At 40.2% G+C, this 22,721-nt stretch overlaps 2 protein-coding genes and 1 long non-coding RNA gene across 3 annotated transcripts; all 3 read right to left on the bottom strand.

Moving 5' to 3' along the window:
- Nucleotides 1-855: 855 nt before the first annotated feature.
- Nucleotides 856-4,142, bottom strand: gjd2b (gap junction protein delta 2b). Its single transcript, XM_022214976.2, has 2 exons — nt 3,674-4,142; nt 856-2,906 (listed from the first exon to the last, which is right to left on the bottom strand). The coding sequence occupies exons 1-2, from the start codon at nt 3,742-3,744 to the stop codon at nt 2,063-2,065; spliced, it is 915 nt and encodes a 304-aa protein (XP_022070668.1). The 5' UTR covers nt 3,745-4,142; the 3' UTR covers nt 856-2,062.
- A 1,300-nt stretch (nt 4,143-5,442) lies between these two features.
- On the bottom strand, nt 5,443-10,511 carry LOC110965807 (actin alpha cardiac muscle 1). The gene is made up of 6 exons (XM_022214967.2): nt 8,739-10,511; nt 8,128-8,452; nt 7,878-8,039; nt 7,428-7,619; nt 5,864-6,045; nt 5,443-5,784 (listed from the first exon to the last, which is right to left on the bottom strand). Exons 1-6 carry the CDS (start codon nt 8,865-8,867, stop codon nt 5,641-5,643), a joined length of 1,134 nt encoding a protein of 377 aa, XP_022070659.1. The 5' UTR covers nt 8,868-10,511; the 3' UTR covers nt 5,443-5,640.
- Nucleotides 10,512-12,939: 2,428 nt separating this feature from the next.
- LOC127536394 (uncharacterized) lies at nt 12,940-15,784 on the bottom strand. Its single transcript, XR_007945395.1, has 2 exons — nt 13,630-15,784; nt 12,940-13,547 (listed from the first exon to the last, which is right to left on the bottom strand). It is a non-coding gene; the product is annotated as an uncharacterized LOC127536394 (long non-coding RNA).
- Nucleotides 15,785-22,721: the final 6,937 nt, after the last annotated feature.

Raw genomic sequence — 22,721 nt, 5'->3', positions numbered from 1 at the left:
CTCCCGGCTTTGCAGAGTCATCCTGGCAGGAAAATCATGAAGAGACCAGCCCTTCCTAGATCACCTGCAACAGTCAGCTGCAAATATTTCATCTCATCCCTGTGTGTCTATGTCTTTCTCACTTTCTCCCCCCTGTGTGGTCACATATTTGAGTGCTTCTTTTTTTTTTTTTTTTTTTTCCATCTTTCTTTGTTTTTTTTTGTTTTTTTTTCTCCCCATCTTTTGTTTTCACTCTGACCTTCACAAGGAGCACACAACCCTCCCCTCAGTTCAAGGCTGCTTCCTTTCTTAAATAAGAGAAGAAGGGATGAGCGGAGCGCCAGAAAGGGCAGCGCCTTTTGTGTTCAGAATCATGATCAAATTTTTAGCCATTCTTGCAGAGTAGGGGAAAGTCACATGTGAAGTTCACAGTGAAGCCCTGTGAACATTCAGCTGCCTGTAAGAGTGAAGTTCGTGTCTGATTTGATGCATGCCGTATAGACTAAAAGCTCCCCGTAGGCCTTTGCATAGAGCACAAGTATTGATGTGTCTTATGGAAGCAGCATCAGTATTGCAACACATTGCAGAGTGGTGAGATCCTGTACAAGGTGTGTCCTGCAGTAGGTTTTTCTTTTCTTTCTTTTTTTAACACAGAGTGGGTGTGGCTAAAATCTCCACTGCACCAAGGCAAAACTTCCACTGGATGTTGACAGATATGAAAGTTAAAGTTGCATTCAAGCCGTCTACCCCAGTGCTGGTGACAAATATACAACTAGTAGACAATCTTCATTATTTAGTCAACAGAACTATCTGGTTCCAACGTGAAGAAGTCAAAACCAGCTCCAGTAGTGGACACAAAGCACTGCACCTCACACATTTCTGGTGTACATGAATCCCACTTTTATTTTCCACAGAAGAAAATGATGTTCCTTTTTTTTCCTTGGTCTGTTTCGGTTACATTTTAAAACCATTCTATGAAAAACTGTAGCACCAGAGCAGATTTCTATTGCCCATTCTTTGATAAAAATGTCAATTTGTGCTATTTTTCAGTTTTGATCTGATAGTTTTGATTGAGGGGGAGACATTTTCTTTCTTATATATATATATATATATAAAAACGACTAGCACTTCAGTTCATTTTCCAGTCATTTGCAAAATAAAACTGTATATTATTTTCTTCATTTAAATCACAACAAATACATTTAAAGCAAATAAAAAAAATTGAGCGATATTTAGCATAATCCAAGCAGGGAATCAGCTTTCATGATGATTATTATTATATATTTATATATTCATATGTATACATATATATATATATATTATGTTTATATACAAGTATGGCACTTGATTACACAAAAGCAAGAAAACACTTCACAAATAAAAGCAGTGGGCGCTTTGGTGTGTCATAAATTAAGGAAGTCACAGACGTTAGCGTTTGCAGCAAATTCACCAGATACTGTTTTGCAAGTTAGCTATTAAGCAATGGAATGGTTACATACTGTATGTTAAGGTCAGTGGTGCAACACAGGCAACAAAAAACATGAATTAAGCTGATGTATTTCAACTAGTCTGTAAGGATTTATATATCTATGCATATATAAATCTTGATGGTAGATTTTTCCTTTTGTATGGTGCCATTTAATTAGGTTGGTGCCAGAAAATAGGTGGAAAGAAAATGTCTTAAAAACACCGTCAGGTCAGTAGCACATTTGGATAAGGTCAGGCTCTCCAAGTGTTCACCTCTTAGTGCAGTTTTTTTTTTTCTTTTTTTGCATTTACTCTCTTCAAGTACAGCAGAACAGCCCACAAAGAGTAAATCTGTGAACACTTCAACATGGTCTCCATTTAGCATCTTACAGAGTATAAACGTTACTAAAAAGTTGCATCAGTGCAATAATAAATAAGTAAACAAACGTGTGATCCACGCTTGCCATGACGTCCGTAAAAGACCAACAAATCAAAAAAATCTGCCCACTCTTTAAGTCATGACACGAATTAGGCGTGCGGAGCTGTCCATCATGTCCATCATGGTGTTTATTCTTATAATTTTTTATACATCTTTTTCACTCCTTCCCCCCCCGTGTTACACATAAGCAGAATCACTGGACTGAGTGCGGCCAAAATTTGGCACACTCATCCTCGGTAAGTCCTTATTTCTGATCTCATAAATGGACTTTCGCCGAGCCTGCACGCCTCGCACGGCCGTTTTGATTTTCCTCCAGCCCAAATGATTGAGTTCTGCCAGGTTGAGTACCACGCAAAACCCACTGACCGCGAACATGAAGACCAGGAACACTGTCTTCTCCGTGGGTCTGGACACGTAGCACTCGACATCTTTTATGCAGGGGTAGCGATCACATTCGTACACGGACGGGACGTTGAATCCATACAAGAAATACTGACCCACCAAAAAGCCTATTTCCAGCGCGTTTCTGAAAACTACCTGGATGATGTAAAACCTGGAGATGCCCTCTTGTCGCCTCATTTTGGACTTTGTAGTTCTCATTGCCGAATTAGGGATCTCTTTCACTTCCAAACAGTCCGGCTCGGCTTCTTTGGTGGAGTTCTCCGTGTTCTGAAGTACTCCATTAACAATGGTGTTCTTTATCTTTTTGCTCTCGTCTCGCTTCAGTGAATCTTGATCCTTATCTAGTGTCAGATAGACTGTGGAGTAGCGCCGCTCCTTCTGCTTGGCCGATTGATGCACCGAGTATGTGATGAAACAAAGACTCGGAGTGCACACCATGATGATCTGAAAAACCCAATATCTAATGTGTGAAATGGGAAATGCCTTGTCGTAGCATGCCTGGTTGCAGCCCGGTTGTAAGGTGTTACAAACAAACATGGTCTGTTCGTCATCATAGACAGTCTCTCCAACTATTGCTACGATTAGAATCCGGAAGATGACCACCACTGTTAGTAGGATCCTACAAAGCAAGCAAACAAACAAACAATGTGAAAATAAGTGTAAATATAGATGTGTTTTGCTGTAAAATGTGGCTGAGTTGTGCGCTGCCTTGGTGGCTGAAGCGCTGAGGAGTCAGATCGTGGCGTGCTGATTTAGGGAGCTGTCCGGTGCTGAACCAGGACACTCCTGGAGATATGTGTGTGGGTTTTTTTTACAATCTGCTTATTTCAACGTGTCTGTCAATCTGTGTAGACTAGTGTATGTGATTTTTTTTTGTCTGTATGTGATTTAATGGTGATGACATGTAAGCAATCGGCGTTGCTTTGACTTTACCTGTGTGAGGTTTGTTAAATGGAAAGAGGTGATAACGCCGACTCTCGCTCATCTTTCTGCCACCCGTGAGTGCACAACCACCACTCAAACTCACCAACAAACATCAAATGGATAAGTGGATGAATGAATACATGAAACGACACATGATTTTTTTTTCTCTTTTTTCCTTTTTTTTAGTTTAGGCGTTTTGACTTTGCAGCACCATCCCAGGTTCTGAAAAGACAGCTGTCAACTGATCGACTGAGCTGTCTCGTTCAGGTGGAGGACGACAAAAAAAAGGAATCTGTGAAACACGACAAAAAATCCACAACACAGACACGAAGGACTGGGCACCATGCTACAGAAGATCCTGGAGTCACAATACAGAAACGGGGGACTGGGGACCATGCTAAAGACGATCCTGGAGGCTGCTGCGATTCTTCTGTTGTTCTTGGTTTTTGTTGATCATCTTACCTTCCTATCATAGTAGAGTGCTGCTGGACAGCAGCCTCCAGGAGCCTCTCTAGTATAGTCCATTCCCCCATTTCTGAGCATCCGGAGAAGACGAAGGTAAAACGGCACTTTGTTCAAATCCCTCCGAAAAAAACGCGTTATTTCCCGTCCGGCTTCTCTCTGTCTCTCGGTGTTGTCAGTCTCCACAGCGTCTGAATTTAGCTAAAAAATGCATCCGTCAAGGGATGCTGCTACCGTCCCCGTTTCTCTCTGCGCGCTATCTGGTTGGTTATGCGCTGAGCGCGCAGCGCCAGTAAGCGTCCTGCTGTGTGTACCGAGCGCTCCCACAACGTTGCCACACTTTTCCTAGTCATGAGAGTCCGAGGGCTGATTACTATAAGCCCTCCTATTTTCGATCTTCAGATCAGGTTGATAGGCTGCGCGCTGCGTCTGGATGGAGGGAGGTTGGATTTAATGTCTTGCCAGCGTTAATCCGCCTTTAAGTAGTCTCCCCCCTCCCATGCGTCACGGACGCGCAGACAGGTCGGTGGAGCGCAGCCAGAAGGACCAGGGTTCTGATTTCCAGTATTTTAGTTTTGCATACAACGTGCGCCATTCAGTGGATACTGTTGCGGACGTTTGTGTCCAGAGTGCTGTAGCCTTGACTGAATGCATTTTACCTGGGTGTTTCCTCATGGTATCAAACCCCCAACTACACTATTGTTCCATAGCTGCTCAACATACGGAGCTGAACCACAGCAGAACCACATGTGCCTCATACGACAGTACAGTATGTATCGTTCTGGGACAGGCCTGGTGGGTGCACCGTGTCCTGGGAACACAGATCAAGGTGACTTTTTTGTATTTTTATCCGCAATATACACAAACTTGCAAATACCTCTAGCTTATATGCTGCAGAGGGCACGATTTGAACAAACCCTTTTGTTCTATCTGTTGCTCTGTATCCGGAACCAACAGTGTCTGACTTTACAAATGAACCCAATCTTGGTTTCTTGGAGTGGGCTGCCTCGCACGCCCAGAGGTATCCCTGCCCATGTGGCAGGCTGCTGGCCCGGCTGGTAGAGCTGTTGTTTCCACCTCGGGCAAAGATGACGCTCTGGATACAGTGACAGAGTGAAAGTATCATCCGAGTTGCTAATCGCTTTACAAGGCAGCCTGCCTGCCTGCCTGCCTCCCTCTCTCTCTGTGTGGAAGTTTAAAAATAGAAACAAAATATGTGACCCCGCCCTGTATATTGCTCTGTGATTTGATCAACTTATGGCGCTGCATTGTTTGTACACTAATATTAGACTTCTGTGTGGATTCGTACTATTTTCAGTTACACTTATTCATATAATTGTTATTTTAAACTAAAACGCATAATAAATGTGTAAGCATACATAATAAAAAATGTTCCCCTAAATGTTTTATTTGTTGCTACATTTTGCTCTTTTTAAGGAGTTTCATCAAGCTTAGCTCTGATTAAATCATTACTGTATTTTTTAACTAATCACTCAACATTTTTCTTGTTTGGTTGTTGTTGTTGTTGTTGTTGTTGTTTTGTCCAGCCAGGAAAGCCGAACTTAGTAATCACATGACAGCTGTGTTTTCAATAAATGAAACTTTGCTGGGGTTAATTTCTCAAGAGATGGCTTATCCCCTCCGTTCACTCTAATCTTTTCTAATTCAAATCTTTAATAACCTTTACTCATCCATCACGTGGTGGAAGGACAGAGCCTCGCTGCTTTCTAGAGACAGAGATGAAATAGAGAGGAAAGAGAGACAGAAAAAAGAGGCCGGGCACTTGTTTATTTATAAACCTATTTATATCCACATATAAATTGCACTTGTGTAAACAAAGAATTTGACGACAACACATGACTTGCTGCTTTCTGAGCCGTAACTTCGCTTGTTGGCACGGACTGGAGGAGGCAACAGAGGGTGAAGACAGTGAGGAAGAAGGAGGAGGAGGGGGAGCAGTTTGGCCCTTAGAAGCACTTTCTGTGGACGATGGAGGGTCCAGCCTCATCATACTCTTGCTTGCTGATCCACATCTGCTGAAAGGTGGACAGAGAGGCGAGGATGGAGCCGCCGATCCATACGGAGTACTTCCTCTCAGGAGGGGCGATAATCTGAGCACAAACACACGTGTTAAACTGGGAATCTGCCACATAAGTGTCACTTTAGCTCTCAACCAATGCGTAAAGTCACCTTAATCTTCATGGTGCTGGGGGCCAGAGCCGTGATCTCCTTCTGCATGCGGTCAGCGATACCGGGGTACATGGTGGTGCCGCCAGACATCACGTTGTTGGCGTACAGATCCTTTCGGATGTCAATGTCGCACTTCATGATGCTGTTGTATGTGGTTTCGTGAATGCCTGCAGACTCCATGCCTGTGCAAACACAAGAGGACCGTTTCTTTGAGTGTTGCAGCCCCACTCTGCTGCAACGAGCCCATCTGACACCGCCCTCAGCTGTCATAACAGGTGCTGAAACGGACAGTTCCGGACACAGCTGCGCGCTTTGTGCAGCAAATGTGAACCATAAGCCCCTCGCTTTAGATTACTCGTGTCTGTTGTTCAGTGGTAAATCTGGTGTGGATAAACAATGACCTCCAGTTGGTGGTCATAATTAGTCAGTAATATGAGCAATAAAAACATATGCACTTGTGAAATCATTTATTCAAAAGTTTGGTCTGAGATTGCTCTATGGCTATTCCTAATATTTAAATCAGATTTCGAAGCATATTGGAGTGGAAGGAGAGTTCAAACCTTTTAAGTGAAGTTCTCTACTGCAAATGCTTCATTTCCATATTTAAAAAAAAAAAAAAAAAATCAACTCCTAAAATTACCCTTACACATCCTACCCAATTGAGAAATGTAGGATCTTTTAGAATAAATGCAAATATATATTTTTTTAAATTTTAGATGTTTCACTACTGGATAATCATGTTTTCTATGTCACTGAAAATCCATTGTCAGTGTTAATCCAAAGCAGGCTTCAGTTTCCACATCGTACTTGTGTAAGTCTCCCATTTGACCATAACTTGTTCCAAATTTGTGGCATTCTAACAGTTCCTTCTTGCAGGAACCAATTTATTTTGGAGTGGAGAGGAGCTTTACCTGAAAGTTGCAAAAGAATCACTATCAACAGTTCTGTGCTCCAAGGAAAGGCTTTACTTTCAAAATCATAATTAATTACAGAAATATTATCAGCACATACTTTTTGTATCAAAGGAGAAAGGATTCATTATGCAAACTGTCGTGTTATATGCATGGCCTACCAGCGATTAATTACTGATGCAATATTATGAAAACATGACACCATAAATTACATGTTTTGCTTGTAAACCCTAAGGGCTAAAACTGTCACTTGGAATAAAAGTGCAATATTTCCCTTTGAAATATAGTGAAGTTGAACTGTAATGTAAAATGGTAGCATTTAAATAAAGCAAGTACCTCAAAACTGTACTGTAGCCTGATATATTTAAGTAAATGTAATCAGTTACTAATAAACATACGTCATGTAGTCTAGTAAGTGAAATACATTCAGTTAGGATTTTCATTCAGTTTAGGATTTAAAACACAATCAAAGTCATCACTTGCTGTTTACCCAAAGCTATTTAAATATTACATTTTAAAACTTTAGGATCCTTTCTACATGTCTTTAATTAGTGTAAAGACTGACAGTTAGCTCACAATATCTTCAGTGCCACATTGGGACACAGTCACTGCAACTAAATTAGTGTCTGTATGTCTGTGTTCGCTTTACGCACCAATGAATGAGGGCTGGAAGAGGGTCTCTGGACAGCGGAAACGCTCATTGCCGATGGTGATGACTTGGCCGTCAGGCAACTCGTAGCTCTTCTCCAGGGAGGAGGAGGAGGCAGCGGTGGCCATTTCATTCTCAAAGTCCAGGGCGACGTAGCACAGCTTCTCCTTGATGTCACGCACGATTTCGCGCTCAGCTGAAAAGGATCAGACATGGAAGTTGGACTATGCTGTGTGATAAGATTATGGAAAGTTGATTACCAGCTCAAAAGTAAATGTTCAGGGAAGGCGTTCACTTTTTAGTGCTGATAGATGCTTGGAACATCAGACAATTCAGTTTCCAAACAGATGAGTTACTCCCTTTCTATGTGGAAAAATGTGTAATGTGTGAGGATTTAGTGCATTATAGTACACAGAAGTTTGCACAGAAATTTGTGTTTTTGATGTACACTCACCGGTTGTAACAAAAGAATATCCACGCTCTGTCAGGATCTTCATGAGGTAATCTGTGAGGTCACGACCGGCCAAGTCCAGACGCATGATGGCGTGAGGAAGAGCGTAACCTTCGTAGATGGGCACGTTGTGGGTCACACCATCGCCAGAGTCCAGAACAATACCTAAAGGCAGTGACGGATATGTGGGCATCTGATTAATTTATCTGTACTGGAAGGATATCTAATACACCCCCGTGGATTCCTGTCATACCTGTGGTGCGCCCAGAGGCGTAGAGAGACAGCACGGCCTGGATGGCCACATACATTGCGGGGACATTGAAAGTCTCAAACATAATCTGGGTCATCTTCTCCCTGTTGGCCTTTGGGTTGAGGGGGGCTTCTGTCAGCAAAGTGGGATGCTCTTCTGGGGCTACACGCAGCTCGTTGTAAAAGGTGTGGTGCCAGATCTTCTCCATGTCGTCCCAGTTGGTGATGATGCCGTGTTCGATGGGGTATTTCAGGGTCAGGATGCCTCTTTTGCTCTGTGCCTCGTCGCCCACATAGGAGTCCTTCTGGCCCATACCAACCATGACGCCCTGAAAACAATAAAAAACAGGAATTAGTGATGTGGTAGGAGGATAGCAACCCAACCTTTACAAGGATTCAAATGTGTTTTTTTAATACGTAAAACTAAAAACATAGTAGGTCTGTTTTCCACAGTTTAAGTGAACTATAAATGCGTTGTTTTTTGTGCATAATTACGCACGAATGAGCTGGCTCTCGCCCAAAGCTGTAGATTTACTGCATGTGAGGCAAACATCTGAAAGTGACCCCCTCGTCACAACACTTTTATTGTGTTTATGAGTAGCTAGTTTTCCTTACCTGGTGACGTGGGCGACCAACGATGGAAGGAAACACGGCGCGAGGTGCATCATCGCCGGCGAACCCAGCCTTCACCAGGCCGGAGCCATTATCACACACCAGGGCGGTAGTTTCTTCGTCGTCACACATAGTGTCGGCTCTGCAACACACAGGCGGGAATCTGCACGGTTAATTCCAGTAACGAAATTTCATGTTTGTTTCGACTGAATAGATTGCCCTGTCTTCATAGATAGACAGCAAACAACACACATGTGGTCCTCATGTAGTGGACAAACAATGTGGGAATTGTTGTTAGTTTTGAATTATGGGCAATGGATTGGAAAGTTATTATTTTTGTTAGCATTTCACACCATCTGTAATCCACAAAATAAGCTGATTGTCGACGTAATGAGATGATCCGTTTTAGTTTGGTTAAGTGGAAGTCGCTGTCATTTATGTTGCAATCCTGTATCCATCCTCTGGTATTAAATCCACTGTGTGTTCGGTCAGCTGTGTGGGTACTCACCAGATCAGCACCACAGGCCGGATCTTGAGTGTGTAAACCAGAGTGTGCCGAAATGTCACGCAGGGGACAATTTATACTCCGACAAGTGTTCGTGAGACTGGGCCAAGCAGCGCGACCCCTTATCCATATTTGGTCGCCCATTCCCCCATTGACAACAGCCGCTCCATGAATGGCATGACAAGGAGAGGGAACTCCCGCATGGACATCTGTGTGTGCCGCCCATGTATAAAGGACAGAGGTGAGGACAGATACAATGACAAGCTTCCCTTTGATGTTTCACCTACTCACAAATCACTGTATAATTACTACAAAACATCATTATATCTGCAATATGCGTAATCTCGTCACACTTATGCTTTTATTTAATATCTCTGTTATATTCTTGAGTGTCTTTAGTTTTTTAACCAAAGCAAACTGTATTAAATTGTCCAGTTGAAGGACAGGTGCCATAATCTGTGCAACCGACAGATTTAAAACTGACTCCTTGTAGAACTAAAGGGCCTTTTGTGATCAGAAAAGATCATATGTTATTCTTAAAAAAGTCTTGAATATCCAAACAAGGCATGCAACATTAGTAAGCTTCTTTGTTTTTTTTTCACTTGTCTGTACCCTGGCAGGATACATGTAGACGGACAGCACCAAATGGTGAGACCACTTGTGCCACACAGCTGGTGCCAGCAGCTGTTTGTCTTGTTAGAAGCTCTGAACCTCACACTTCAAATTCGTTTCAGCAACAAAAAGGAGGCCGTGCTGCAGACAAAACATTCTCATTTTTAGTACAACCAGAGTCATAACAGTTTAATTCAATCCCGTGACCGGTGTGTGCATGTATTCAGTATGCTGCTGGACTCACCATGAGGCAAATGAAAAGACATTTTTGCCATGCATTTGCATAAAATCAATGACCATCCATAATTCTAATGGGCTGCTTAGAAGTTATTGACATGGTGGCCATGCAACATGCAGCTCATCCACATGTGGAAAATTTTGAAATGATTGTAGTTCATAGTTTAGTCTCCATGTTGTGATTTTGTCTGTGCATTGCGTCTATTCAGCAGAAAATTCACACAAGATCACAGAGATCAAAAACAAAGAAAACCACTTAACCTGAAATCAAAGGTTATCACAGTACTTTGAATATATTCTACTTGTCATGTTTTTCTTCCTGTCTCAACCCATAGTAGTGCCCCAAACACCAACTACTGGTCTTATAATTGCCTGTTTATGTAATAAAAGTCAAGGTAATGTACTCTTTGATTTAAGGAACCTTTGCAGATAAATCAGAAGTAACGCTGCTATAGTTTGCCGTTCCCAACATCAAAACAAATGAGGGAAAAAAAGAACATCTCTTGTTGTGACATATGCCATATTCTTTCTTTAGTGCTACTCTGAGGAAGGAACAAGACATAGGAAATGACATTGCCGGTTTACTTGAAACGGACAGAGACCAAGCTCTGAAGGCTGTAAAATAACATTGGCTAAGAGCAGTGAATGGTCCCACCACAAGGAGGACAAGACAAAAGGGCACAGCAAGCCATGAATCATATGCTGCTGTCACCCGACCCCGAGCCATAACCCTTCACTGTGTGACTCTTTGTTTTGGTCTTATGTAATGAATGGTAGGCAGTGGTCTGCTTTAAGCATCCTTTTGGCCCAGTATTCAAATATTCCTAGCATGTTTTTAAGCATAGCTTAGTTAAGACTTTCTATGCGTTATAACTACCAAAAGGGAAAGGTGGACGACTTCTTTCAACCCGAGTTTGCGCTTGTGCCAAAATATAGTTTGAAAAGGACATTTCCGTGTTTGCTGCTGTCCTGTTTCATTGTATGCACAGTTACTGTCACTGCCAGGGCAAGGCGCCAAGATATGTATTGCATAATGGTATTGGTAACAAAAATATTTCTTGTGTTTGCTTTCAGAGCTTCCCTGGGTGTGAAAGGTTCATGCCTGGATTAGACACAGAGACACTTGGAAGCTGCTCAAACAGTCCTGTAGTGTGACTTTCACTTTAACAGCTGCTACTGAGATTAAACCATTGTGGCACAATCATTCTCCTCCTACACGCAGCCCCTCTGGAGATTGGGCCTCATTACTCAGCAGAAGAGATGAGATAATAAGGACAAAACTGTCCAGAAACAAAAAAACGTATTGATTTTCTATGGGAATTTCGCATCATAAACAGAGTACAAACCGTTTTAAAGAACCCTGAGGGGAAGCCATTTGCCTGATGCAGGAAAGATGTTGTACCTAAGTCAATAACGTGCAGCTCTAATGGAATGTCTCTATGCAGGATTGTAGCGTTTGAGCTGTTTATCAAAAACTTGCTAAATGCAAATGGTCTTAAAGCCCTTTGTTCTTTCCAGCATTTATCTGTGTTGAGCGTCAGGGGCCATTTAAAGGTCACAGGAGTTAGAAGACATGAAACATATTGCTCAGAGAAAATTGAGTGTCCTCTTTCTGGTCCGTGCACTGAATACTGAGTGACAAGCTGTTGGCTTATGTTTAAGTCTTCTGCTGGGTACCTCAAAGGAGCGCAGAGCTTGGATCACTGTCACTACGGCTGAAGTAAAACTGTGAACATTTGCTCAGTCATTATTACTGATACTTTAGACGGCAAGTTGTACTTTCCTAAAAAGCAGTTTGGATTTCTTAAACTTTATGAATATTTGCTGCATAATAAGCTCAAAGGCAACTCGTGTGAGGGACACGCCGAAAAGACAGTTAAAAAATAAGCTCTGAATTTGGAAAAGAGATTTTCAGATTTATGAGTGGTTGCAGGTCCAAATAAATGTTTGTTTATGTTTATCATCCAGCTGCAGCATGATGAAATTAATTAAAACTAAATGCAATCCCATGAATATTCAATTATACCCAATTGTCACAGTTGGGAATGAAATATGAATTACACGTTTTATGAATTTATTGCAGTTGTTTATTAATCAGATTAGATGATCAATTTATTTATTTATTGCTTAGTCCAACAAATATCAAAAGTCTTGACAAATGCCCATCATCAATTCTCACTGCCCCAGTTGATGTATAAAAATTGTTTTTTTTTGTTTCATTAGCAGTCCAAAATGTTACATTTACAATAATAGAAAACCATCAAAACCGCACATTATAAATCATCAAAATGTATTTTGGTTATTAAATCATTTAATAAAACAATCAAATCATATCTACTTGTGATTATTCAACTGAATAATTGCAATTTCATAGTGCTTTTCCAACTAAATAAATAAATAAATAGCTGAATTTTGCATCCCTCTAATTATTTGAATATTTTCTTTTTTAATTCAGTTAACTATTCTATAATATTTTCTGTAATTTTGTGCTGTTTAAAGGAATGATAAAACCTTATACAGTAAAGCAATCTGTCTGGCCTTTTATTGTGGGCAGTCTAAGGCACACCTGTGCACTAATCATGGTGTCTAATCAGCATCTTGATATGGCACACCTGTGAGGTGGGATGGATTATCTCAGCAAAGGAGAAGTGCTCACTATCACAGATTTAGACAGATTTGTGAACAATATTTGACAGAAATGGTGATATTGTGTATGTGGAAAAAATTTTAAATCTCTGAGTTCATCTCATAAAAAATGGGAGCAAAAACAAAAGTATTGCGTTTATATTTTTGTTGAGTGTATGTTGGCTTGTTTATGCATCTTTTGATCAGATATTTCCTTATTTAAACTGCTTTTTATAAGTCTGATCTTCATTGTATTGCTTTAAGCCTTTAATTAAACTCAAAGGGAGGAAGCTTAAATTAAATAAATTAGGCAGAATTTGGCACAGAGATAAATGCACAAGCAAATTTACATCAAAATAAGACACAACGCAGTGCATACGAATGCCAACATTTGGATACATGTTGTTAGCTTAGAAGAGTCCAGGTGGAAAGATGAAAATTCTTATTACTCAGACATGCAACATCCCTTCTTTCATTTTATATTACTGACTATTTAACCAAACTGAAGCAGTCCAAAGTTAAAACACACAGCTCAGTGCTGACATGAGGCGACATGGAAAATGAAGCTTTCCACTTCATTTTATTGATTCATTAGCTTTCAGAGTTCCACATGTCTTTGATCTGTTGTTGCAGCACAGCGGTGGCTCATCTCAGTGTGTAGTGGTCACTCAGCTGAATGTTTTAAGGAACTTACTCCTCTTTCAGTGTCTCCTTCATAAATTTGGTTTTCTTTGCCAAGACAATGGCTTCCAGATGGAGGTTGTGGTTGGGGATGACTGAGCCGCAGGTGAGAGCTCCAGTGAAGGTGAAACCACAAACAAGCATGTCCTGACCTGCAACACAAAAACATGTGTGAGAAATGGAAGGAATATTGTGTTCAGTTCAACACACTGGATAATATGAAGCTGCACAGACTTGTCAGATAGAGGTTCTTCAGAGGAGTCTGAGGTCTCACTGTGGCCCTGGGATCAGGACAGAACCATACGACGCTGTGATCCGCTCCGTAGATCTCACCTTTAAGGACTCTGATGTAGTGAGTGTTGGTTATTCCAGCATCATTGTACTCGATCTACACAGACAGAAGTTTATGTATACCAATCAGGCAAAACATTTGACCACCTGCATATATTGTGTTGGTCCCCTTTTGCTGCCAAAACAGCCCTGACCCGTCGAGGCCTGGACTTCACTAAACCCCTGAAGGTGTTTTGTGGTATCTGGCACCAAGATGTTAGCAGCAGATCCTTTAAGTCCAGGAAATTGCGTAGTGGGGCCTCCATGGATCGGACCTGTTTGTCCAGCACATCCCATTGATGCTTGATTTGATTGAGATCTGGGGAATTTGGAAGCCAAGTCAACACCTCAAAGTGGTTGTTGTGCTCCTCAAACCATTCCTGAACCATTTTTTTGCTTTGTGGCACGAAACATTATCCTGTTAAAAGAGGCCATAGCCATCAGGGAATAAAGTTTCCATGAAAGGGTGTGCATGGGCTGCAACAATACTTGGGTAGGTGGTACTTTTTAAAGTAACCACAATATAGATGACAGGGCCCAAGGTTTCCCAGCAGAACATTGCCCTAACTTCTTCAGCTATTTGAGCAACAGTAGCTCATCTGTTGGATTGGACCACACAGGCCAGCCTTCACTCCCCACATGCATCAATGAGCCTTGGCCACCCATGTCTCTGTCGCAAGTTCACCAGTGTTCCTTTCTTGGACCACTTTTGATAGATACTGACCACTGCAGCCTGGAACACCCCCACAAGAGCTGCAGTTCTGGAGATGCTCTGACCCAGTCATCTAACCATCACAGTTTGGTCCTGTTAGACTCGCTTGCCCATTTTTGCTGCTGCTTACACATCAACTTTGAGGACACAATTTTCAACTGCTGCCTAATATATTCAACCCACTTACAGATGCCACGTTGAAGACATAATCATTATTTACTTCACCCGTCAGTATTCATAATGTCATGCCTGATCTGTGTATAAAAAACACAGAAGTGTAAGATATCCACATAGTTTTCTATAAAAAAATTGAAATGTTTTCAGTCTGACTGAAAGGAAACACAGATATAGCTGCAGCTTCTGTAGAAGAGGCCTGTTTCCAACTTTGATCAGTAAAATTTGATGTTTATTTTTTCATTCCATTGCTTAGCAGCAGCTCCACTCACAAGCAGTCACAGGCCAGGTAGAGGATCACATAAAGGCCTCTAAAATGGACCCTGTTCATCAGATCTGCTTCAGACGTGATACTGCGCATTCTTGGTCACCAGCGACACACCCACCAAATTCCAGAGAAATCGGATGAACAGTTATTGAAATGTGCAAAGAAAATTCTAACGAAAACACAAATGATTTGATTGGAGCTTCAGTAGAAATCAGTGGGACTTCTCTTGTAGGTTCTTGAAGACGTTTCACCTTCATCCAAGAGGCTTCTTCAGTTCTAACTGACTAATGGGGAGATACAGGACTGATTGCTGCTGTTGTTGGTGAACCACCTGGTTTCACAACAATTCACACCTTGAGGCATGTGAGTCCTGGTCGTTAAGTGGCCCACTTTCAGGTCTGGCAAACTCACAATCATCACATAGCCATTTACCAGTGTACTCATCTCACCAGAAGTGTTTGTGTGTATGCATGCATGTGTGCATGTGCATGTATTTGAGGGTGAAATTACAGAGCAGTATGTGGTTAATTGAATGGGGAGGCCTATACTTATCCTCCTCTCTCTGCCTCCGAGGTCTCCTTGCAGCCAGTAGGAGGAGGCTTTTTCCTTTGCCAGTCGCAGACCCCAATGAAAAATTCACCAGCTTGCCTCTGTCTCTCTCATAGTCTGTCAGTGAGGCACTGTTAGCTTGGCATCAAGGCCTATTGCCTCCTGTATCCTCTGCCAAGACTTCTGGGAGGAAAAACAGACAAAGTTGAATTGAAAAATTGGGCAAGTGGCTTCTGTCCTCCAGATACTTGGGAGCAGAACTGGGCAGACAAAAAAAGCAGCCTAACTAGGTCTTAAATTGCACTCACATAAATATTGCAATACACATTTGGGTGTTTGGCACCTCATTTTTAAAAAAAAAAAAAAAGACATTTGTCTCTGATTACAGCTCCCATTTAAAAAGAATGAGCTGGTTTTGTCACTGTGTGCATCAGTCAACACTGAGGGGTAGAAAATGAGGATAAAGAGCAGTTTGGATTGAAAATGAAATATTCATGAATCAAATTTGAATAAGCTACAACATAGACAGCAGCGCAGATTTGTAGGTAGGCTGCTCAGCAAGAGTATTTTGGTAAGTATTTATAGGGGTTCTTAAATACTGAATCCTGAGCTATTTTAGTGGAAGCTGAAAATGCATGATGCCAGTCAAAACTGATTGGAAAGCTTCTGAGTTTCTGGGTACCTTCAAACTTTGCCTTGAAGAGCTAAAAAGTCTTTTGCTTTCTGATAATCTTGCTGTTATTCAAACTGTATAACTGAGCCTCGAGCAAAAACATGAGTAATTCTAACATGTTGCTTGTCTTGCAACATGCACCCCACTCGACTCAGGGATGCCGTTTACAAGGTAATTCTGCTCCACCCTCAGAAGAGAACTCTTTATTGACATTTAGGGATCAATAAAGTATTGCACATTTTGGGCCCAGTAACTAGATCAGTTGTATGTTGTGTTCCAGCCAGTTGCTGCTCTATTGCATGACCCTCTCTGCTCCTTTGGGATTTCTTTTGAGCTGTTATTCTGTTTCATGTCTTGCTTTTCATCTCCCCGCCAGCCTCAAAAGGTTTGTATATTCCAAGATAAAAGTAGGAAAGGTACTTCAGTTGGACTTTTCAGCTGAAGAAGGTCTTTTTGCAGTGAATGTACTGTCAAGTTTGCTTTGGACAAAGTTTTTCAATGTCTGTGATATTTCAGTGATTGAGAAGTAATCTGAAAGTGCTAGTTTCACATTAAAGCCATTAAAAGAAGTATGCAGATAATTTAGTTAAATACCGTGCTCTAAAAATGTTACTAAAAATATATTGAAAGCCCTGAGTTTAAAAAAGTATTCAAGTAAAAGTACATAGATGTTAAAATCCAAATGCACTTCAAAGAATTAACACAAAAGTATTCTTGTAATTGGCCCTTGCATGCATTAGCATGAGAGCAGCATTTTTGCTAAACACTTTTTTAAAATTTAATCTGCCAAAATCTCCAAACCTGCAAAGCCATTTCTATCTATAACTAAATCCTAAAAAGGATATTTGAGAGGACAGTCTGAAAATTTTAACGTCTTTTATTTTAAATGTTGAAAAACTGTCCTAGAAATGTGTGTGTGGCTATTTCTTGAAACAAGACAGAACAAATTTGATATATTTCTGTCAGAAACATGAATTTTTCATCAAAATAACTTGTGGACGGTTTGTTTTTTTAAAATCTGCAAAGAATTTGAGCATATTTTGTATGTAAATTGAGCTGCAAAGTGCCAGCCTCTATCGTGGTCAGAAAAATTTAGTGGAGTGAAAACAATACTTTGTTGTAGCTGTAAAAGAGCTGAAGAATGTACTTAGTTGTATTCCACCACTGTGCATCCTTACTACTTAGGGCAGTGGTTCTCAACCCTGTTCCTCAAGACCCACTGTCCTGCATGTTTTAGGTGCTTCCCTGCTCCAACACACCTGATTCAAATGATCAGCTCGTCATCAAGCCTCTGCAGAAGCCTGATGATGAGCTGAACATTTGAATCAGGTGTGTTGGAGCAGGGAAGCATCTAAAACATGCAGGACAGTGGGTCCTGAGGAACAGGGTTGACGACCACTGATTTAGGGTTCAGTAATGGCAGTCTCCCCATTCAAAGAAGCCTAAATGGACTCTTCCACTTAACCTCTGGAACCATATTACCTTTTGATTTTAGCTTATTTCCCTTTCCTCTGTGTCAGATACAGTCAGAGAATGGCTTTTAAGTAGACAAACTACAGCATATAAAAACCTTTTTATGGCAACCTTTTTCATTCTTAACAGGTCATCTTATGAGCACCATTATTGCTGGTCTCACAGTTCAAAAAAGCTCTGCTGAAGCAAACCGAATTGACCCCAACAGCAGCAACACAGCAAAAATGAGACTTAAGGTCACTAAATTAACATGTGCCAGACGAGAATGGTAATTTACCATGATATTCCTCTAAAATGTTTGGTCAAGCACAAGCGTTCCCTCCCACATTTGTCATGATAGCTCAGAGCACAGTGGGTTGAGTCACAGGGGTTGAAACTAGCAACTAGCCTTAAAGAAATTGAGTTAAAGATAGTCTAGTATTGCTATGAGACACTGCATGGGATAATAGCAGGGACCTAAGTTGACCTAAGGTAAATTTTATGGCAATTGGTTTAACAAAGACAACGAAGGAGGAGGGCATGGACGATGAAAGAATATGCAACTGAACATGGAGAAAAGAAAATAGTCGATTTAGTTCATCAGGTAGATAGGTTACAGTTGATGTCATGAAAAACTAATTATTTAAGCTAAGTAAACAAATTTATGTAAGCCTGAAAGGGATGTCAGTCAATTTTTTCCAAAATTTCAAGTTCTGCAAAACAGGCTTTTACTGGACAGCAATAAATATTGAGTGGCATGTTGGTCAAACACTGACTGAACTTATCTCTTACACATAGTTTTCTTCTCTTCAGTCATCTGCCTTATTGGATGCAGTTTTCCCCTTTGCAAAGAACAGCACTTTAAACCAGCCACATCTTTAGACATGTCTGATGTTACAGTAATCTGTCCGAGACACTTTGTCTTGTATAGTCGATAATGTGCCTTTTACATTCTTACTACTGACCACTGCGAAGTGAACTGGCTTTTGTTTTTATTAATTTCCAAAGAAAAGCACAGAAACCTGCAAAATGAATATTATCCACTTATCAGATGAGATAAGTCAAATTATTCTTGGTGCACAAACCCAGTCCCCCTTCACACAAGTTCAGAGCTGAGAAATATTTAACTTTTCCTCTGGGGTTTGGCTTTCAAAATTCAATAACTTACTCAGGCATGAACCCACAATGTCAAAACTTCAGTGTAACCACACGGCACTTTGAGCCAATAGATCATACTTCTTCAGAGCTCTTTTTTTTTTTTTTGGTCAAAACTTTTGAGTCTTTGCTTATGATGCTGCTTTCAAAGGTTTCAGTGTAAAAAAAAAAGAAAGAAAAAGGCTTAAATCTTGAACCAGAACCTCAAAACTTTCATAACAACTTTACTTTTTTATCCCATAGCCAGTTTCAGTCTCAGACAAAGCCACATGAGCCCTCTTAATAGAAACAATAATATGAAAACAAGTAGCTTTGAATGTCTTTGAGCTACTGGGCCACACCACTTCATACGCCCTTTCAAAGTTAGAGTTTATGCGAGAGAAGTTTCCAATCTGCCTGCCGGGGTTAGCGTATCTCTCACACTTTCAGCCACCAAGTCATTTCACTTTGTCCCTTTGTATTTTCTGAGTGCTTTTCGAACTTTGGTGGACTGCTACCAGAAGCTCACAGCAACTTTTTGTATCTGTTTGTCTTAGTGTGGTCAGTTTAATCCAGAGCTTGTTGTCTACAAAGGCTGTGGAAACATAAAGCCAAAAGCAAGAGCATATCTTTACGCTAAACTGTGAGGTCTTGAAGTCTTAAAGTTACAGCTCAACTGTGCCTCTTAGCTTCCGATTTAAACTCTGAAACTGCTCATTAAAGAACATCTTTATTTTAGTTTTTGCACATGTAGACATACAAACTTGGAAATACCAAACTTATGATTGGATGATGGTCCTTTAGACCCATCAAATAAAGTAAGAGTTTGCATTGTTCAAGCACAATTTACTCACAATTTAGAATTTTATTGAAAAGTGCTCAAATCAAATCCATTTTAAAAGATTAGCCTCTACATCGCTGGTTTGTGCAATGCAGCTTTCAAGTTTTCACATTATTCTGGTCTAACTTACCTTTTAGATGATGTCTGACTTCTAAACAACCTGTGATGATAAAGTCACTTAACAACTTAGGTTTCTTGCTACTTGATGTTTTGCTTCTCCTTCAGTTGTTTCATAATTCTTTGTTGTCATTTTGCATCTGTAGAAGTTTTGTGTCTCTTTGTGCATCTATTTGTTGTAATTTTGTGTTTCTTTGTGCTCATTTTACATCTCCGATTGGTTGTTTTGTGTCCAGGTTTTGTCATTTTCTCTCTCATTGTATTAATTTTGTGTGTGATTGTTATTTTTTGTCTCTTTGTAATTGGTTTGTGTCTATTTTTGTAATGTTGCTTGTAATTGGAGTCATATTGTGTCTGATATCAGTTGTTTTGAATCTCTGTGGTTGTTTTGTGTCTCGTTTTTGTAATTGTGTAAACTGATATTTTAGTGATGTATTGGACGACATACTAAAGAATGATGTTTATGTGATTTAGACGACATATTAAATTATGACTTTTTTTCCACATTTTGGACCACGTACGATGACGTTTTTTCTAAGTTGTTTTTTCAGGACCTTTTGTTGTTTGTTATGATTCAATAGGTAAGTTGAGGGGAAGATGTGCAGTAAATGTCCATGACCTGGAATCAAACCTGTGTCTTTGAGGCAATCCTATTTATGAGTCACTCTCTCTACCTGTTGAGCTACCTGGGAACCCTGTAGCTACTTGTTGGACGATATACAAAACTATGACGTGTTTTCCATATTTTCGACAATACACGAAACTATGACATTTTTAGTCACATTTTGGATCATATACAAAGCTGTGATGTTTTATTCCATATTTTAGGGGCCGTTTACACGAGGACGCTTGCAGGTAAAAATGTCAAAATATTTCAACAAAACACCCTATCGTTTACACAAGGACGGCGTTTTGGGGGCTTAAAAACGCAAAAATTTGAAACCGGCCTCCAGAGTGGAAAAGTTGAAAACTCTCCGCCGTTACGTTTCCGTCTAAGCGGCAAAACGCAAAACTTTGCTGAGATCTGACCACGTCATGTACACGATTACGTCACATACGTGCGCCGGTGCTTTGATTTGCCGGCCGGTACAAGGAAGTAAACAAAGATGTATGATTATTTCCATCCTTCGTACCTTCAAGCAACTCTGGCAGCTCTATGTACACTACAGGAGTCGTACCAACAAATGTGCAGAATCTGTATAGATTCCATTCATGAACATTTACCGCGGCGGGGATCCGAAAAGGGAGATAGTACGCATGCGCGTAGACATGGCGGAGTTTTATCACAGCGCCACCCAGCTGCCTGGCATGCATATCCAATCGAATTCCACACACAACAGAGTCACCGTATATACGCAGATTTCCTTCAAAACCGCTCGTCTAAACGTGAAATGACAAGACGCCACTTTTGCCTTTTCTGTTAAGATGGTCCTCGTATAAATGGAGCCTTAGACCACATACTAAACTATGATTTTTTTTTTTTAAAGCAGGGAAGACCTGCAGTAAAGAGCCACGAGCTGGATTTGAACCTGCATCTCCAACACAGTCCTGTTTTTGAATTGCCCTCTTAACCAGTTGAGCTTTCTGAGCACCCTTTCTGTACTTGTTGGACAACACACTAAACTACGACTTTTTTTTTTAATACACTTTTGACAATTTGTACGAATACATTTTCTTTCCACATTTTGAACGATATACAAAACTATGACTTTTTTTTCCACATTTTGGACGGCATACTAATCTATGATTTTTTTTAAAGCAGGGAAGACCTGCAGTAAAGAATCACAAGATGGATTTGAACCTGCGTCTCCAAAACAGTCCTGTTTTTGAGTTACCTGCTTAACCAGCTAAGCTATCTAGGCACTGTTTCTGTACTTGTTGGGCAACACACTAAACTACGACGTTTTTTTTATACACTTTTGACAATTTGTATGAATACATTTTTTTCCACATTTTGACAAACATTTTGGTCACATTTTGGACCATGCACTAAACTATGACATTTTTTTTCCACATTTTGGATGACATACTAAACTATGACTTCTTTTTCCATATTTTGGACGACCTACTAAACTATGACATTTTTTCCACATTTTGGACGACATACTGAACTATGACTTTTTTCCACATTTTGGACGACATACTAAACTATGACATTTTTGTGACGTTTTGGACAACACACTAATCTATGACATTTTTTCCACATTTTGGACGACATACTAAACTATGACTTTTTTTTTTCCACATTTTGGACGACATACTAACTTATGACACTTTGGACGACATACTAAACGACGACATTTTTTCCACATTTTGGACGACATACTAAACTATGACTCTTTTTTATACACTTTGGACAATTTGGACAAATTAAAGTGTTTTAGGAACATTTTGGACGACATACTAAACTATGACATTTTTGTGACACTTTGGACGACATACTAAACTATGACATTTTTTCCACATTTTGGACAACATACTTAACTATGACTCTTTTTTCCACATTTTGGATGACATACTAATCTATGACATTTTTGTGATGTTTTGGACGACATACTAAACTATGATGTTTTTTCCACATTTTGGAGGACATACTAATCTATGACATTTTTCCCACATTTTGGACGACATACTAAACTATGACTTCTTTTTCCATATTTTGGACGACACACAAAACTATGACATTTTTGTCACATTTTGGACGACATACTAATCTATGACATTTTTGTGACGTTTTGGACAACATACTAAACTATGACTCTTTTTTTTTACACATTTTGGACCACATACTAATCTATGACATTTTTCCACATTTTGGACGACGTACTAAACTGTGACATTTTTTCCACATTTTGGACGACATACTAATCTATGACATTTTTGTGATGTTTTGGACAACATACTAAACTAAGTTTTTTTTTTTTAAAAGCAAGGAAGACTTGCAGTAAAGAACCACAAGATGGATTTGAACCTGCATTTCCAACAGAGTCTTGTTTTTGAGTTGTCTGCTTAACCAGTTGAGCTATCTGGGCACCCTTTCTGTATTTATTGGACAACACAAAAAACTATGACTTTT

The sequence above is a fragment of the Acanthochromis polyacanthus genome, chromosome 1, assembly GCF_021347895.1.
Source record: "Acanthochromis polyacanthus isolate Apoly-LR-REF ecotype Palm Island chromosome 1, KAUST_Apoly_ChrSc, whole genome shotgun sequence".
Taxonomy (NCBI): domain Eukaryota; kingdom Metazoa; phylum Chordata; class Actinopteri; family Pomacentridae; genus Acanthochromis; species Acanthochromis polyacanthus.
This window is presented reverse-complemented; position numbering and strand designations above follow the sequence as displayed.